Below are 20,053 nucleotides of genomic sequence, written 5' to 3' on the forward strand. Positions count from 1 at the left end.
TGGGACCATACAACGCGCATTGTGTAAACAATGAATCATGAGAATGATTCTTTTTCATTGACTTGATTCTGATGATGATGATGATATTGATGATTAGAAACATGAATATTATTTTTTTGAATGAAAATTTTGTTTTATAGCTGATTTTAGAAAGGAAAAAATACAATTATTTTAAGTCTATACATTGTTTAGTATATGTACACATATTTACCATTTTGTTTATACAAAAATTGAACAGTTGGCCATGCACTCATCAACGCCAGACTCCCTTTTGACCCAACCCTCTCTTAAGAGGCAACCCGGCTTAAGCAGCCAATTTGGCAGTTTCCCTTGACTGGCTGCTTAAGAGGGGTTGGACTGTATATATATATATAGTCGAGCTAAAAATGACCAGATTAGAGTGTGGTGAAATCTACGTGTTTGCATGAAAAATGACAAGATTCAAGTGTGTAAAATCTGACCATGAAAAATGTCAACAAGGGGTTTCAAGTCATGATGAGCAAATATATAAGCTGGATAAAGAATACAGAAAAAAAATAAATACAATTATGGTGATGTTTCAGTTTCCCAATATTTAAGAGCACACAAACATTATAGATTCAAATTTAAAAATACATAATAAATACATACTTGTTTGTTGTCAGTATCTTATACAACAAAAGTTAAATCGAGCTAAAACTGTAAATCCAGGGTAATGGTAAACAGTTCTATATTGTACCACTTTACTTGTTCTAATCAGTCTTCAACAAAAGTAAAATTTGATTATCCATTATTTTTCCAATAATGGGTTTAAATTGAAGACATGCAAGTTGTATCAATCTGCAAATTTATGGCTTATCATGGATCAATGGCCTACTCAAAAGATTTCGTAAAACATAGATTACCTTTCGATCCCGATCAATAAAGGTTATTGAATTTAAAAGATAGAGGTAATTTGTCAAAAATGATTGCTCCTTCACAAACGATTTCTTCAAATATTGAGACTTGAATGTTCATGCGAAATCAAATATTTACCAAACAACGTCAACAGTGGTAATCTCACAATATTTGTTATAAATATGGATACAAGTTAGATACCTGTTTTATTTGCATTGTGACGGAGTACAAGTCATCAGCGAATAGAAATATTTTGATAAATTGTTGCTCTTTTATAAAAAAAGTCTTGTAGCAGATGTGAGGCATAGTGTGAGTATTCATTTAAGATAAATGTTGACAAGAGGGTGAATGAAAATAATTCACCAGTAGTGTTAAGGTACTGAATAATACAGTATAAATTCTTGGACTGGAGTTGGCAATGGGAAAACGAAAATGCTCTAATTTTCACAGGTCTCCAGCTATTGAGGTTTCCATACAATATTCCATAACCCTAATCTTCCATTGAGGTTTCCATACAATATTCCATAACCCTAATCCTCTATTGAGGTTTCCATACAATATTCCATAACCCTAATCCTCTATTGAGGTTTCCATACAATATTCCATAACCCTAATCCTCTATTGAGGTTTCCATACACCCTAATCCTCTATTGAGATTTCCATACAATATTCCATAACCCTAATCCTCTATTGAGGTTTCCATACAATATTCCATAACCCTAATCCTAACTTTAAATTAGAAACTATAACTTCATGAAATATATAAATGCTGAATGATAATTTAGCCTTTTTAAAACAACAAACATGAAATACAGCTGTTAATGTATGTTTTAATGTGCATACCAATATTTTAGAGAATCAGGAAAGGGCCCTTTAAAATGGCATAAAACATAGTGTTTTGACTAAAATTGGGAAATTGTTGTGTTTTATTTTTTGCGATATGTAAAAACCCCTCTGGCAAACAGTTATTATATAGAACATTTTTATATCCACTTTTGTCTCAAATCTCCATGCCTTTAACTTTCTGTTAACCCTTTCCCCATAAGAAGCCAAGTGAAAATGGCTTTTGCAACCAGCATAAAACCAGAACAGCCTGCGAGCGACTTGCAGTATGTTCAGGTTCTATGCTGTTTGCTGCTCATCAGTATCTAAGGGTAAGAATTGAAGCCTTTAAAACTTGAATCTAGTAAGAAAAGTAATTAAATTTAACTTTTTAACGGACCACACATGCGTCAAAATACGTATCTAAGTGGTAAAGGGTTCATAGAAGCTCCTCCCTTGGAATAAATCCCTTAAAAATTCACTTGTCGATAATAGACATTGTACCTGCCAAATAAAAAATAAAACTTATCTCCCTTAAAAGCTAACTACTTTCCTTTGCAAAAACTTAGATCAGTCCAAGGCCCCTAGCTATCTCTTCTTCAAAACTCTACAGAATGGAACCAATTTCACAATTTATCTGTAGGTCATGTAGGTAGGCTCACATGCCAAAAATCACCTCTAAATCTGACATTGTTCTCTAAAAAAAACTCCGGAAAATGGAATGCCGGACAGACCGACAGTCTGACTGCTATATGCCACCCTACCAGGAGCATAAAAAATAAATTAAAAATGCAAGCATTCAATTTGGAATTCAGGGCAGTCATTTGGGAAATATATATTCTTTTTGACTTTGGAATGGGGCCTTAAATTTGACAAAAAAGCACAACACTGGTTACTTTAATTAAAGTCTTCTTTTTGACATATGTTGAGAACATTTCCCATAATCCTTTCCCCCAACCACAAGGTATGAATGATTTGCCCTTGTATGACAGTCCTACACATGTTGAGCTTTGCTCCTGACTGACAGTAATACACAGATAGGCATGAATTGCCCATGTTTGACTGCCATGCACATATGTAGACGTGAACTGCTCATGTCTGACAGTCCTACACAGACATACACATGAATTGCCCATGTCTGACAGTTCTGCACATATGTAGGTATGAATTACCCATTTCTGACAGTCCTACACAGATAATGGCATGAATTACCCATGACTGACAGTCCTACACAGATGTAGGAATGAATTACCCATGACTGACAGTCTTACAGGCATGAATTGCACTTGTCTGATCGTCCTACACAGATGTGGACATGAATTGCCCATGTCTGACAGTCCTACACAGATGTGGACATGAATTGCCCATGTCTGACAGGCATACACAGATGTGGGCATGAATTGCCCATGTCTGACAGGCATACACAGATGTGGGCATGAATTGCTCATGTCTGACAGTCCTACACAGATGTGGGCATGAATTGACCATGTCTGACAGTCATACACAGAAAGGGGGATGAATTGATCATGTCTGACAGTACTACACAGATGTGGGCATGAATTGTCCATGTCTGACAGTCATACACAGAAAGGGGCATGAATTGATCATGTCTCACAGTACTACACAGATGTGGACATTAATTGCACCTGTCTGACCGTCCTACACAGATGTAAGCATGAATATCACCTGTCTGGCAGTCAAACACAGATGTCGGCATGAAATGCCCATGTCTGACCATCCTTCACTGCTGTAGTCACAAATTACCCATGTCAGACCGTCCTACAAAGATGTGGGCATGAATTGCCCATGTCTGACAGTCATACACAGGTGTAGGCATGAATTGCCCATGTAAGTCCTACAAAGATGTGGGTATGAATTGCTACTGTCAGAAGGTCCTACACAGATGTTGGTATGAATTGCACCTGTCTGACAGTCCTACACAAGGTGTGAATTATGTGCCCCTTTCTGACATACCTATTAAAGTGTGATTCATTTTCCCCCGTCTAAAAGTCCTCCACAAGGCGAGAACGATTTCCCCGGTCTTAAAGTCCTACACAAGGTGTTCATGATTTTCCCCCTATCTGACAATCTTACACAGAGGTATAAATGACATTTATGTTACCCCTTACATATGTGGACCTCTGCGAATTGAAAGTCTAATTTGACAACCAATTGTGCACAAGTTAATTGCAATAAATATGTTGTTATATGAGAAATTCCACTGACATTTCGCCACATTGGACAGCGCATAAAATAATTGATGATAATTTGGCCCGATTTATTTTTCCAAAATGTAGATTGTGCAAATTTAGGACAGTGCAAATATATTCAGGATCAAAGTGCATGATATTTTGTACCTCGCAAATTCATTTTTATTTCCCATTACCAGATGATTCTATTGTGGTAATTGAACAATTTAGGGTAAAATATTTATTTTTTATTATATGGAGTGCATTAAAATTCATTATACATGGAAAACCAAACAATTTTTCTTTCTATGTTATACTTTCCCACCGGTTTATTTAGATATTAAAAGAGTTCAGCTTGCAAACTTTGCTGGAATAATTAAGTCCTGCCATAAAAATACAATGTCTTTCCACAGTTAAAGAGTAAAATATATCAATTATTTTTCACTGTGTCATAGACGAGTGAAATATCATTTGGTAATCACTGATATATTGCTATAAATCACAGAAAAGCATTGAATAGACAGGACAGACATTGTACTTAGAACTGTTGAATTGCAGGTAAGGGTTTTGGGCCTTGGTCAGTGGTTTTACATGACACTTCAAAATACTTGTGTATTGAGTTTTTCATGCAAGCATTAAGAATAAAATTACCTTGATGCTAAACTATACAAGAATGGGCAATCTAATTATTCTTTTTATGTTTAATCACGATAATTAATTGAATCAAAAATCAATGCTCTTTAACATGTCGTCATAAAAGAAATATCAAAAATAACATTCGAAATATAAAAGATACAGTTAAAAGAAAGTTAAGTAAGAGACTTTCAAAAATTAAGTCGCCAGACACTGACAATATCAAAAATGGCACTCGGTATCCAAAAAAACTTTATCCGAAAGTATTGCCATTTGCTACAGAATTGGAAATTGGCAAGAAAATTAACAAAGTGTTATCTTCTATAATGGCCAATGGTATAATAAAACATATTTACCAAGATATCACAATAGCAACCTTGGATATATGTATGTATTTAGCGAATCAGCGCCATATACCATGTCGATATTAATCAACCAGCAATCACTAATGTAAACTAAGCGACCGAGGCGCTTTACCAATAATTCATAACTAGGTCAAATTTATTTTACACGCCAGCGAACACTGTACGAGTAAAACGAGTATTTGAATTCGCGGGTAAAATATTCTTGTTTAGTCTTGTTTCATTACATATTATTTACTTAATGTTATCATACCATAAAAATATATTTTGTAGTGAATGGAAATATTTAGAATTGTAATTTAAATTACATATATATGTATATGTATATGTGGCCTATATGACGAAGATTGCGTAAAATGAGGCAAAAGAAGAAGAACGATTTTTTTTATATTGGAACGCCACAGTACATGTCAAGATATAATGAACTCGAGTAGTGATCGCATTTCAGAGAACATTCCTGGAAAAAAAATATGTTAGCATAATTATCATCATTTATCTTGTCCTCGCTGGCCGTTGGTGAGATAACTCATGGGTGGCCCAATTTAAATCGTTTGACAATTTGAAAGTTATTTACACTGTGTGCATTACACGTATAAAGAGTTTTGAATGCCTACTGATAGTAAAACTTGTTACCCCGGTCCTTCCAGTTGCTGTTAAGTGAGCTCTTGAAAGCGTTGACATTTTCCGAGTCTACGAATTTACTCGGCAGTGCGTTTCACTCGTTTATCACTCTGTTGGAGAAACGTTTCGCTCCGAAATTATACTGTATGGTGTGTTTCTTAAGTTTGTAATTGTGACCCCTATTGTTGTTCTGTACAAGTTCAATTTTAAAGATTTGTAACATGTCCGCTCGATCTCCTCTGTATATTAGTGTCGGGAATAAAATTATCAGTCTTTCTTCATATGACTTGTCTTTCAATCCTGTAACCATTTAAGTGGCCCTGCGTTGGACATTTTCTATAGCTAAAATGGGATTCCACACCACACTAGCATACTCCATATGCGGACGAACAAAACTTTTATATAAAGGTATAAACACTTCAGGATCCATGCAAGAGAAAGTGTTCCGTATCATGCCTACTAGTTGATAGGCTTTTTTAACTTTTAGAGCTATATGTTAATGAAACTTTAATTCGTCATCAAATAAGACACCAAGGTCGTTTTCCTGTTTCACGTTTTCAATTTAAAGGGGCCTTTTCACAGATTTTGGCATTTTTTAATTCATTCATTAAATGCTTTATATTGATAAATGTAAACATTGGATCGTAAAGGCTTCAGTAAAAAATCAAGAATAAAATTGAAAAAAAGGAAAAGAAAATTGCCCGGAGCAGGTTTCGAACCAGTGACCCCTGGAGGTCTGCCAGAGTCCTGAAGTAAAAACGCTTTAGCCTACTGAGCTATTCCGCCGAGTACACATAATTGACGTATTTTCTACCTTATATAAGCAATCTTCGTAGTTTCACAAAATTTAACGACAAAAACAGAACTCTCCAAATTATTCAATCGTTTCGCGTTGCAACGCTTTATAATTTTTAGGTTTTAAAATCGTCAAAAGATGCATATAATGGCCATATTAGACCATGGTAAATGTTCAGTATTACTGTTTCCTCACAAATATCATAACAAAAACGAAAATTTGCGAATCTGAAACAAATTTTTTCAATTTTGTCAATTTACCAAAGCGTGAAAAGATCCCTTTAAGTGTCACCCATTACATATTGATGTTTAGAGTTCATTTTGCCAAAGTGCATACATTTACATTTTTCAGCATTCAATCTGAGGAGCCATGTATCTGGCCACTGTTGTAAATTGTCTATATCCCTCTGAAGGCTGTCGATATCATGATTATCCTTATTTGAGTACATGAACGCGAATCATTGAAGGAAATAACATAAACATGGATGTAGATCGTGTACATTTAAAATATTATGTAAAGACTATCTATATACTGTCACTTGCAACTCGAAACTTGTCTATTTGTAAAGATGTTTATTTGTGTAATATTTTAAAGATTTCGTCTTCATATGATAAACATTTCAAACACCATTTCACAGTTATAAATACTGTAAATTAAATAAATAAATAAATTAGTCAATATAATAAATTAATTAAGTGGCAATACATCGGTGTAAATTAAATGTTGTGCATCGGAATATTTAATAAATAAATACAACGACAATCGTAAACGCGAAGTAAAACCACAAATATAATAAATGTATGTTTATATTATGAAAAAGTGCTGTCTTACTCATCTAGATTTATTCATAAATGCATGTTCACTGGTCGTCACTTATAGGGTTATAAATAACATCTGTATGTTCACTACGTACACCTTCCATTGCTCTATAGCTAGCATGAATATCCGTCGATCCGGCCCTCTCAATGAATACGTGTAAGATTTTTAGCTGAACAGATAGACAGATGTTTGATATGTTAGCCATAGTTTATTGTTCATTCTTAGTCGTCATAACAAAAACTCGACATTATTTAGACGAATTAATGGCTTGATTTATCTCCCCGAAATTAAACGTATCATGTGCAACGTTTTTCGTCGGTCTGGCCCTTCTGATTGTCTGCATATACTTGTAATTATGCGCATGTGCTTGTTTTGTTAATAAAATCTGATTGGAAATAAGAAACTTGCTTATGTGCTCAATGAATTTTTAGTAATTTTTTACACAATCTTCAACACAGTTAGTGTCTGATGAAATTTCTTTGCATTTATCTAAAAAGTTTCTACCTGTAATAAAGAAAATAAATGTTTAAAAATACCCTGTGAACACATTAATGTTAGTTTATTGTTGTATTTTTACAGTTTCGCGCGTTCACGTGTGTAAATAAGTCTCGCGCTTGCCAATGCAATCAGTTTAATTCGTTTTACGCGTACATCTTACGGAAAGTGAATTGCGGATGTGACGTATGAAATTATCTAGGACGTAATGCACTAAATTCATAATTAGATCCAATTATGGAACATGTCGTCATTAAAAGGGAGGAGTTTTACAGTGACGGCGACTTTGATTGGTTCAAAATATGTATTTTCTATTTGTTTACCTGTCAATCATGTAATGTTCGACCGACTGAACAAAATGGCAAAAGGAAGTTGACTTTTTCGGTGTGTTGTTTATTCTCGTGTAATATTTAGACGTTATGTGTGATTATCATTAGAAAATGACTGCATAGAGAACGGGAAGGAGTGTTATCCCTTCATACGGAGTGACAGTTTAGATAGAGACGGATTTCATGTGTGAGTGACAATGAATGAAACTTCATTTACACCGAACTAATTCTTCAATTCAAGCAGGTCATTTTTGTATTTGTGTAATTCATTGATGGAAATTATTGTTTTATTAATATTTGTTCAAGTGTCATTTAGAGACGTATACATCACCAAATGCCTTATCAAATAATCGACATAAACATGACATCTGTCAACTCAATAAATGCTGAAGATTTAGTAAAGGACATAAGAGACAACAATTCATTCTTAATTTTCGACTGTAGAGCACAGTCCGACTTTGCCCGCTCTCATATTAAAGGGGCAATTTCAATATTTTTACCCAGTCTTATGCTACGGCGTTTAAAAACTGGAAAGTTGAATATACAGTGTGTGATTCAAAATAACGAAGCCAAGGATAAGTTCAGTCGGCTATGGGAAACACATCCTATTGCGTTGTATGACGAGAAAACAGACCCTGCTACTTCGTCACCAACGAGTGTGATTGGTTTGTTGTTCAAGAAATTAAAACAGGATGGTGCGCACCCAGTGTTCGTTAAAGGTAATGTAATATATAAAGTCATAATAGCTTTGTAATTAATCTTTTAAGTCATAGTATTAATAATTAACCAGTTCTGATATGTTCTTGTCCCCTTTTGCACAGTAAACTTAAAGGTTCAACAAAGTATTAATAAATTAAAGTTAAGTTTTTTTTACAATGTAGCGATCATATGATACATGTACATGTACTGTTCAAGTCTAATGACAGTGACATATTCATTCACTCATTCAGGGAATAATCTAGAATTTACTATCTATGGGTCCCTGAACTCTCAGATTTTAGACCAATGAGTCCCAGGCCAAAATTAATGAGTCCACCTTGAAAAAAATGGGTCCCATATTTTGAAAGATACCAAGTAGTGAAGAAAATGAGTCTAAATCACACTAGCTCAATAACTATATTTTGCAATAAAATTTTAATAATCTCAAAAACATGTTGAAACCAAAAAAGCAAATTCAGGGTCATCACTATCTTGTTTGCATTCACATAGGCTATAACATTATCTGTTACATGACTGTAACCTGTTACAACATTTCAACTTGATTCAAATCGATGATAATATTATTGTTAACATCCGAATTGCGAGCTTGATACTATTATTGTTAACGTCCGAATTGCCAGCCGTTGACCTACCGTTATTAAAGTTTAGAGTTGTTTGTTTTGGATTAAGCTTCAACACCTTATTTCGGAGGCATTTTTTCTGTATTATTTATGACAGAGTTACAAAAAGTTAAAGCAGGTTTTCATCCGGGGACTCTAGTAAATATCATAACACACTCTATTTAAAAGGTCGATTCTAATTGGTTCGTATTCTACAGCAGCGGCTCGACTAGAGCCAATCAAAAGACTTATTGCAGTCTTCAAGCCTCATTCGTTTAAACTCAGCGTTCATCCCTACAGTTTTGAATCATTCCCAAGATGGTTCATACTTATCGTGATTCGCGTATGCGTTAACGAATTCGTTTCAGTAATGCGTCAGAGTGGACGCACATATTTCAAAACTATGCGTCTATTTCGATATTTGTGCGTCATAGACGCGGGACGCGCATGTAGATTATTCCCTGCTCATTGTGTACTAGTATTTAATTTCAACCTTTCATGAAAACTGTTCCAGTTCTCAGACTTGGTCTTAAAAAATAAATCTGTACATCAGTGCCTTTTTCCTTCATTTTTATTGGAAATCTCCACTTCACATTGGAAGTACGGAGATTTCCTACCTTTTTAAGTTTAAATCTAATTTATTATTAAATCTAATTTATTATCTATTTATTTATATTAATATATCTTTGACCAGTACAAATGTCTTAGTGTCTTTGGGGGAGATATCATATAAAGAAGGCTCCCACAGTGGGGATCGAACCCATTACCTCCTGGTTGCTAGGTGGACACCATATCCATTACACCACCGCGACCTTTTTTGTTGACAGAGTGAACTAAAAATTCAGTATAACAAGGCAGAAGTAATTGTTCAGATTTAAAACAAGAGTCAACATTATTTAAAGGGTTCATTCTTAATCACTGTGTAAAAAGAAGTTATCACGGTCACCAGACTCACTTCTACCATCCATCACTGTATGTGCAAATTCAAGCTTAAAACCATTGATGTCTGCCATTAATATGAATACAAGTTCAAAAGTTTTATTGAACAGAATGATGATTTTAAAAAGCCTTAAAGTTAACAACACTTGCTGATTCAACAAATGTCTGTCCATAATTCATGTTAATTAATAATCACCATGAATGAAGAGAAACAATGATTTCGGGGTAACGTTTATTTTGTGTGATGTTAATTGAACAATGTTATACAGACTAACAGAGTAATAAGTGTTAATTGTATAGACTATAAATAATATTTTATTATTATTATACAGTAAAACATGTACTTCATCAATTAATAATTAGTTGATGGTAAATTATTTTTTTGTGTGTGAATATTCCCTATAGTAAAAGATATCATTTCCAATTTCAAGTCTGAAATTCCCAAAGCTTTGATTGGTTTTGATAGTTATGTTCCTGTACAAGTTAATAGTCTTTAAATTTGCAGTTACATAGAAAATATACTTTTCTTACCCAATTTTAGGTAAATAGTAGTAAACATTCATATTTTTACTAAAGTCAACTGCCGAAAATGTTATGAACTGCTAAGAAATGTACACTTAATGTTTGAAACAAAGTTTTTATCACAGCATTCAGCTGTTGGTACCAGTATACAAAAAAAGCTTTAACATTTGCCACTATATATACATGTACTTCTAAAGTGTTCTATATTTAAACCACCATAATTTTTGCCTGGCGTGTAAAGTGGTAGGATTGCAAGGATTGTCTACTCAACCACAATGAAAAAAATATAGATAGGAAATTTAAAAGCAGTGGTGAAATACTCCAAAATGTTATACTTGGCCATTTGCCAAGTAGATACACACACTTGCTGAATGAAGTTTGGTTTAAGCGTAATGTTGTGTACACTAAATATAAGTTTATGAATGAACCCAGGCCTCTGGGGAAAGCAGGTTTTTAATGATTTTGGCTGGGCTTGCGAAACAGATAACTGATTGAAATATTAAAGGAACAGTTGTACTGGTATAGAATAAAGGTGAATAAGTGGTTAATTGTCTAATATTATGCCATCTTCTGTGCTTGACATTTATAATATATCTGAAGTATGGTATTTGCTTTGTTTTGATAATTATATTGTAATGTATACATGGTGACATTGGTCCACATTTTCTGATTTCGCTTGTCACTTAGGTCACTTTTGTTAAACATATGTAGTACAAATCAAGAAATGTTATAAAGGTACATAGTGGAAAATTAGAAGGAGAAGCTCTGATTGATTGAAAAAAGGACTGTAACATTTTAAAATGGCGAAGTTCAACGGCCAAGTACAAAATTAATAAGCTAAGGAGAAACAACCAATATTTTTTTAAACAAAATAAATATTGATCTGATGTTCAAATGGTTTAAAACTAGGACAGTCAATGTATGAAACATGATGTTCACACCCTAATCTTTGTGGTGCATGTGAGATAATGACATGAAAGGTTACAATATTAGAGATTAGGAGAACGTAAATCCATTGATCAAGTGTTTGGATCTATTGATCTTTGTGCACTTGTCCTGTACTTAAAGTAGTACAAGGGCAATTATAAAATTGTCATAGCAAAACTTAGAAAACAAGTCAATCCTTAATCAAAATGACTTTCAGCAGGACAACATTTTTATCATTATAAAAATGTTCAGCTGTCAACTAACATAACTTAACCAAAATTTACAAACACCTATATCTGACAATGTTTTAGTATTTTCAAATGACTTGGGTCAAAATATGTTCTGCCTGGAGGTTACATTTTATAAATAGTAACTAGTATTTATATTTGGTGTGTGACATTAGATGGTGGTCACTGATAAAGATTGTTCAAATCTTACCTATAGTTTCAAAACTTGCCACTTCCTATAATTCAGCGATCTAGGGCCAAATTATGCATCTTGTTTTTAACATATAAATTCAAAGTTATATAACTTTTGAAGTTACTTAAAAAAAATGAAAGAAAGGCACAATGGTATGATCTAAGTTCAGAGTGATTATACTACTATAGTACCCATTTGTTCACAAACAAAATATAAAAAAAACACATATAAAAGTGGTTTAAGGTTAGTTTAATATGCCCCCTTCATAGAAGAGATGGTATATTGTTTTGCACATGTCGGTCGGTCCGTCGGTCCGTCCGTCGGTTGGTCCATCCAGCAGGTGGTTTCCGGATGATCACTCAAGAAGACTTAGGCCTAGGATCATGAAACTTCATAGGTACATCGATCATGACTGGCAGATGACCCCTATTGATTTTCAGGTCACTAGGTCAAAGGTCAAGGTCACAGTGACTCGAAACAGTAAAACGGTTTCCGGATGATAACTCATGAATGCTTAAGCCTAGGATAATGAAACTTTATAGGTACATTGATCATGACTGGCAGATGACCCCTATTGATTTTCAGGTCACTAGGTCAAAGGTCAAGGTCACAGTGACTCGAAACAGTAAAATGGTTTCCGGATTATAACTCAAAAATGCTTACACCTAGGATCATGGAACTTCATAGGTACATTGATCATGACTGGCAGATGACCCCTATTGATTTTCAGGTCACTTGGTCAAAGGTTAAGGTCACAGTGACTCGAAACAGTAAAGTGGTTTCCGGATGATAACTCAAGAATGCTTACGCCTAGGATCATGAAACTTCATAGGAACATTAATCATGACTGGCAGATGACCCCTATTGATTTTCAGGTCACTAGGTCAAAGGTCAAGGTCACAGTTACTTGAAATAATAAAATGGTTTCCGGATGATAACTCAAGAATGCTTATGCCTAGGATCATGAAACTTCATTGGTACATTGATCATGACTGGCAGATGACCCCTATTAATTTTCAGGTCACTAGGTCAAAGGTAAAGGTCACAGTGACTCAAAACAGTAAAATGGTTTTCTGATGATAACTCAAGAATAATTAGGCCTAGGATCATGAAACTTCATAAGTACATGTACATTTATCATGACTGGCAGATGACCCCTATTGATTTTCAGGTCACTAGGTTGAAGGTCAAGGTCACACTAAAAACGTATTCACACAATGGCTGCCACTACAACTGAGAGCCCATATGGGGGGCATGCATGTTTTACAAACAGCCCTTGTTAATCTTGAAATGTTATTGTTCATTACTAATAGTCAGTCATATATGAACATATTGTTTAGATTCTGAATCTGTCCCTACATGTATGTTTATATATATTGACAAATCAAAATGGACAAATGTTTCTTATTTTCACTAAGTGTTTACTAAATTGTAATTTTAAATGGATGAAGATTATCTTGGACTGATTCATATGTATGTTCAGAATTCTTTTTTATTTGCATTAAATCGTTGAATGTTTTTTTTCTTTATGTTTGTTATGATTGCATGTTTGTATTGCATTGTGGAATAAAGGGATCACCGGTATACAGTCTGAAGTCCAAAGCTAAATTAAAAATGGATAGCAGGTCATTAATTTTCATCATTTAATAAGATTTGCATTTACCACCACTACCAAATTTTTGGCAATAATTATTATAACATGTCATTGTTGCCCTACCTGTTTCATATCACTAAACAGGAGACAGCTTTTTATCCCCACGCTTTTTGAAAAAAAGCTGGGGATATTGTGGTTATCTCCGCCGTCCGTCCGTCCGTCTGTCCGTCCGTCCTGGCCACTATCTCCTCCTACACTAAAAGCACTAGAACCTTGAAACTTACACACATGGTAGCTATGAGCATATGTGCGACCCTGCACTATTTGGAATTTTGATCTGACCCCTGGGTCAAAAGTTATAGCGGTTGGGGTGGGGCCGCGTCAGAAATTATCACTCATTTTTTTAGGTTATTTTACATTTACTTCTTTATTTCTACACCGATTCACTTCAAATTGATACTGAACTTCTCTTATGACATTAGGGTCAATCTCAACTATGCATGGCCCCATAACCAACCCTGGGGCGCCCCGCCCACATAGACCACACCCACCCAAAATTGCCTTTACTATAATTTCTTCATTTCTACACCGATTCACTTCAAATTGATATTGAACTTCTCTTATGACTATACAGTCAATCTCAACTATGCATGGCCCCATTACCAACCCTGGGGCGCCCCGCCCACATAGACCACACCCACCCAAAATTGCCTTTTACTATAATTTCTTCATTTCTACACGGATTCACTTCAAATTGATACTGAACTTCTCTTATGACATTAGGGTCAATCTCAACTATGCATGGCCCCATAACCAACCCTGGGGCGCCCCGCCCACATAGACCACACCAACCCAAAATTGCCTTTACTATAATTTCTTCATTTCTACACCGATTCACTTCAAATTGATATTGAACTTCTCTTATGACTATACAGTCAATCTCAACTATGCATGGCCCCATTACCAACCCTGGGGCGCCCCGCCCACATAGACCACACCCACCCAAAATTGCCTTTTACTATAATTTCTTCATTTCTACACCGATTCACTTCAAATTGATACTGAACCTCTCTTATGACAATACGGTCAATCTCAACTATGCATGGCCCCATTACCAACCCTGGGGCCCCGCCCACATAGACCACACCCACCCAAAATTGCCTTTTACTATAATTTCTTCTTTTCTACACCGATTCACTTCAAATTGATACTGAACTTCTCTTATGACAATATGGTCAATCTCAACTATGCATGGCACAATTACCAACCCTGGGGCGCCCTGCCCACATATGTCACACCCACCCAAAATTGCCTTTTACTATAACTTCTTCATTTCTACACCAATTCACTTCTAATTGATGATGAACTTCTCTTATGACAATACGGTCAATCTCAGCTATGCATGGCCCCATTACCAACCCTGGGGCACACCTAGGTCAAACATTCGGCGTGGGGATACGCGTCGGCCTCTGCCGCGCCATTTCTAGTTATATCTTGATCTCATTCATATTGTAATCATATCTGTGACATAGTGACATATCAGCGATATAATTGCATATCACACAATAATGTTCCAAATCTGAATCAACTAGTTCATGTTTTACGTAAATTCAAGGTTACATTCAATCTAATTAATGCACAGACCTTATAAGCAGCTTGCAACACACTGGTCTTTTAAAAAATAGAAATTTGATTACCATTCGATAATGGCTTGTACAGTGAATAGATGCAGGTGTCCTATGTCTTCCAAGATTATAAAATATTCAGTCTATTTAACTTGTAAGGCCACAACAAATTTGCTCAGATGTTTGTTGGATTTCCTCTCCTAAATTTCGTAAATGAAGACAAAATATATAGATCACAGTGGCGTAGTGGATATGGTAGATCACAGTGGTGTAGTGGATATGGTAGATCACAGTGGCGTAGTGGATACGGTAGATCACAGTGGCGTAGTGGATATGGTAGATCACAGTGGCATAGTGGATATGGTACATCACAGTGGCGTAGTGGATATGGTACATCACAGTGGCGTACTGGATATGGTACATCACAGTGGCGTAGTGGATATGGTACATCACAGTGGCATAGTGGATATGGTAGATCACAGTGGCGTACTGGATATGGTACGGTACATCACAGTGGCATAGTGGATATGGTACATCACAGTGGCATACTGGATATGGTAGATCACAGTGGCGTACTGGATATGGTAGATCACAGTGGCGTACTGGATATGGTAGATCACAGTGGAGTAGTGGATATGGTAAATCACAGTGGTGTAGTGGATATGGTAGATCACAGTGGCGTAGTGGATATGGTAGATAACAGTGGCGTACTGGATATGGTAGATCACAGTGGCGTAGTGGATATGGTAGATCACAGTGGCGTAGTGGATATGGTAGATCACAGTGGCATACTGGATATGGTAGATCACAGTGGCGTAGTGGATATGGTAGATCACAGTGGCGTAGTGGATATGGTAGATCACAGTGGCGCAGTGGATATGGTAGATCACAGTGGCGTACTGGATATGGTAGATCACAGTGGCGTAGTGGATATGGTAGATCACAGTGGCGTACTGGATATGGTAGATCACAGTGGCCTACTGGATATGGTAGATCACAGTGGCATACTGGATATGGTAGATCACAGTGGCTAGTGGATATGGTAGATCACAGTGGCGTAGTGGATATGGTAGATCACAGTGGCGTACTGGATATGGTAGATCACAGTGGCCTAGTGGATATGGTAGATCACAGTGGCGTAGTGGATATGGTAGATCACAGTGGCTTACTGGATATGGTAGATCACAGTGGCATAGTGGATATGATAGATCACAGTGGCGTAGTGGATATAGTAGATCACAGTGTCGTTGTGGATATGGTAGATCACAGTGGCATAGTGGATATGGTAGATCACAGTGGCGTAGTGGATATGGTAGATCACAGTGGCGTAGTGGATATGGTAGATCACAGTGGCATAGTGGATATGGTACATCACAGTGGCGTAGTGGATATGGTACATCACAGTGGCGTAGTGGATATGGTAGATCACAGTGGCGTACTGGATATGGTACGGTACATCATAGTGGCATAGTGGATATGGTACATCACAGTGGCGTACTGGATATGGTAGATCACAGTGGCGTACTGGATATGGTAGATCACAGTGGCGTACTGGATATGGTAGATCACAGTGGAGTAGTGGATATGGTAAATCACAGTGGCGTAGTGGATATGGTAGATCACAGTGGCGTAGTGGATATGGTAGATCACAGTGGCGTACTGGATATGGTAGATCACAGTGGCGTAGTGGATATGGTAGATCACAGTGGCGTAGTGGATATGGTAGATCACAGTGGCATACTGGATATGGTAGATCACAGTGGCATACTGGATATGGTAGATCACAGTGGCGTAGTGGATATGGTAGATCACAGTGGCGCAGTGGATATGGTAGATCACAGTGGCGTACTGGATATGGTAGATCACAGTGGCGTAGTGGATATGGTAGATCACAGTGGCATACTGGATATGGTAGATCACAGTGGCATACTGGATATGGTAGATCACAGTGGCATACTGGATATGGTAGATCACAGTGGCGTAGTGGATATGGTAGATCACAGTGGTGTAGTGGATATGGTAGATCACAGTGGCGTAGTGGATATGGTAGATCACAGTGGCGTAGTGGATATGGTAGATCACAGTGGCGTAGTGGATATGGTAGATCACAGTGGCTTACTGGATATGGTAGATCACAGTGGCATAGTGGATATGGTAGATCACAGTGGCATAGTGGATATGGTAGATCACAGTGGCGTAGTGGATATGGTAGATCACAGTGGCATAGTGGATATGGTAGATCACAGTGGCCAAGTGGATATGGTAGATCACAGTTTCGTAGTGGATATGGTAGATCACAGTGGCATAGTGGATATGGTACATTACAGTGGCGTAGTGGATATGGTACATCACAGTGGCGTACTGGATATGGTACATCACAGTGGCGTAGTGGATATGGTACATCACAGTGGCGTAGTGGATATGGTACATCACAGTGGCGTACTGGATATAGTACGGTACATCACAGTGGCATAGTGGATATGGTACATCACAGTGGCGTACTGGATATGGTAGATCACAGTGGCGTACTGGATATGGTAGATCACAGTGGCGTACTGGATATGGTAGATCACAGTGGAGTAGTGGATATGGTAGATCACAGTGGCGTAGTGGATATGGTAGATCACATTGGCATAGTGGATATGGTAGATCACAGTGGCGTAGTGGATATGGTAGATCACAGTGGCGTAGTGGATATGGTGTCCGCCTGGGAATTGGACACGGGTTCAATCTCCAATGTGGGAGCGTTCTTAACATTTCCCCCATAGACATCAAGTTCTTGTTCTTGTTCTAGGAATTGAACTTGAGAGCACTTCAAATGAGCCTTAGGCTTTCTAAGCAATCGAGCTATTAATTAGCTCACCTGAATGCATAGTGTTCATTGGGAGTTTTTACGATACCATATTGCCCCTTGTCCGTCAGCCAGTGTGTGCCTACATTTTTTCTTCTAAAGACTTCATCTAAACCTCTTGACAAAATTTATGGAAAATTCTCCTTCTTCATTCTTCTTCAGTGCTTTTTTTTCATTCAAATCGGGGTCCGGGATGGGGACCCATTCACGATTGAAAAAGTAAACAACTCAACTTTCAATAAATCTCAAAACCAGCTCTATTGAACCTTATTAAATATAATATTGAAATCACTTTTATTCTCAATTCTAAAGTATTTGATAGCAAAAACTCAACAAAACCAATTTCAAAATTTTATTTAAAACAATGAAATTTTAGATAGATTTTTTTCTAGATATGATATAGTGAAAATAAAATTAAAAATTCTGACACTGCAAGGCCAATGGTTTTGTAATAGTGACATAAAATCAAATGGTGGTCGACATCTCACAGTCGTGTTTGTTCAAAATATGTCCCTGGGGTCATATTTTGGCCCCCATGGCGTTAACTTGTATCCCTTTTAGGTATGGAGTGAAAACTTAAAAAAAATCTCCATTAAAACTTCATGACGCAGATGTTTGGTATTTGGCATGTAACATGTAATATGGTTGCTTACATCCATTTTAATAATATGTACATACTTAAAACTTACACACTATTCTTCTCTGAAACTGTAAGGCCCAGAGGATTTTATTTTCCATGTTTTGGCTTCCTTTACCTAGTTTTGTCAAATCATGACCATTGGGTCAAAACTGGCCCTTCCTTTGGGTCACTTGTATCCATATAGTGAAAACTTCAGAAAATTCTCCTTAAAAACTACAAGTTAAAGAGACTATTTGTCATTTCTAAACGAGATTCACATATTGATTAAAACCAATTTGACGTCAGCAAGTATATTGATTAAGCTATATCGTAACTATGTCATTATGTTTGATTACATAGTGCTTACAATTTGATAACCCTTAACCTTAGATGAATTTTGGAGATAGCATTTCAAAAACTTGGCATGTATACATAATACATTCACTAGGCCTCAGTAATATTAAGCAGGTCAAATTTAATATCAGGCGTAACGTTTTAGTTTTCTTTGACAATATTTCATTAAAAAAAATGAAATATTGTTCTTCAAGGATACAAAAATTATTAAATTGGCAAGATTTGTCGAGCTGGCATGTTCAAAGCTCGGATATTATAAACTCTCACTAATGTGTAGTGTATATGCATGCTTTAGTTTGTCCGAGCTTTTCCGGACTTGTCACAACTTATAAAAGGTCCTCGCATTTCAAATTGTTGATTGTATGTTTCTGCACACCCTGGCTGTATCTTAATTAGGGGATTTTAAAAATAAGGTGAAATAGGTTTTTAGAAAAATGTATTAAACAATCAGTTTCTAGATTTCTGCAATATTAAAAAAAAAACATCCTAAGGCCAACTCTCTAGTGTCATTGGGTTGTTTATTAATGCATCTGCAAAAAAACATGTTGCCATGTGATTTATGGCTGTTTATAGCCTTTTTATTTCTTTTAATCTGAAATGGAATTTGTATTTAATGTGTTTGTGTCCAAACTTGTGTCGTGAACTTGGGGCATCAGTGTCTATGACACATTTCTAGTTAATTTAAGCATCAAATGATGGTTAACTGCTGGAAGTACATTTCCAAACATGAAAATGGTGAGCATTGCTGCTCCATTTGATTCCTATGAAAAGTGATCTACACTTTGATCCAAAATGCCTATATTTAAAGGTCTATATATAATGTTACGCACTTCCTCTATAGAGTGGTTCTGTTTTACCCATAATCCAAAGCAGTTTGACATATATGTAGCAGTATTTCTGTAATTTTGCAGGCATTACTGGCAGTAAATTTTCGCCAACAT

At 36.2% G+C, this 20,053-nt stretch overlaps 2 protein-coding genes across 4 annotated transcripts in view; one reads left to right on the forward strand and one right to left on the reverse strand.

Annotated features, from left to right (window-relative positions):
* LOC127832466 (leucine-rich repeat-containing protein 74B-like) overlaps positions 1 to 5,015 on the reverse strand; it is a 70,716-nt gene extending 65,701 nt beyond the window's left edge. For 2 of the 3 annotated variants that reach the window (XM_052357957.1, XM_052357954.1), the window contains exon 1: positions 631 to 797. The gene's annotated coding sequence lies outside the window, so the exon portion shown is untranslated. Of the gene's footprint in view, positions 1 to 630; positions 798 to 4,876 lie in introns of those variants that run through there. The other variant, XM_052357953.1, reaches the window with a different exon arrangement.
* A 2,946-nt stretch (positions 5,016 to 7,961) lies between these two features.
* LOC127832471 (dual specificity protein phosphatase 7-like) overlaps positions 7,962 to 20,053 on the forward strand; it is a 43,236-nt gene continuing 31,144 nt past the window's right edge. The window contains exon 1 of the mRNA XM_052357972.1: positions 7,962 to 8,661. Coding sequence (XP_052213932.1) covers positions 8,277 to 8,661 — 385 coding nt within the window. The 5' untranslated portion in view covers positions 7,962 to 8,276. The remainder of the gene's footprint in view (positions 8,662 to 20,053) is intronic.

Source organism: Dreissena polymorpha, chromosome 5 (genome assembly GCF_020536995.1).
Source record: "Dreissena polymorpha isolate Duluth1 chromosome 5, UMN_Dpol_1.0, whole genome shotgun sequence".
In the NCBI taxonomy this organism is placed as follows: Eukaryota; Metazoa; Mollusca; class Bivalvia; order Myida; family Dreissenidae; genus Dreissena; species Dreissena polymorpha.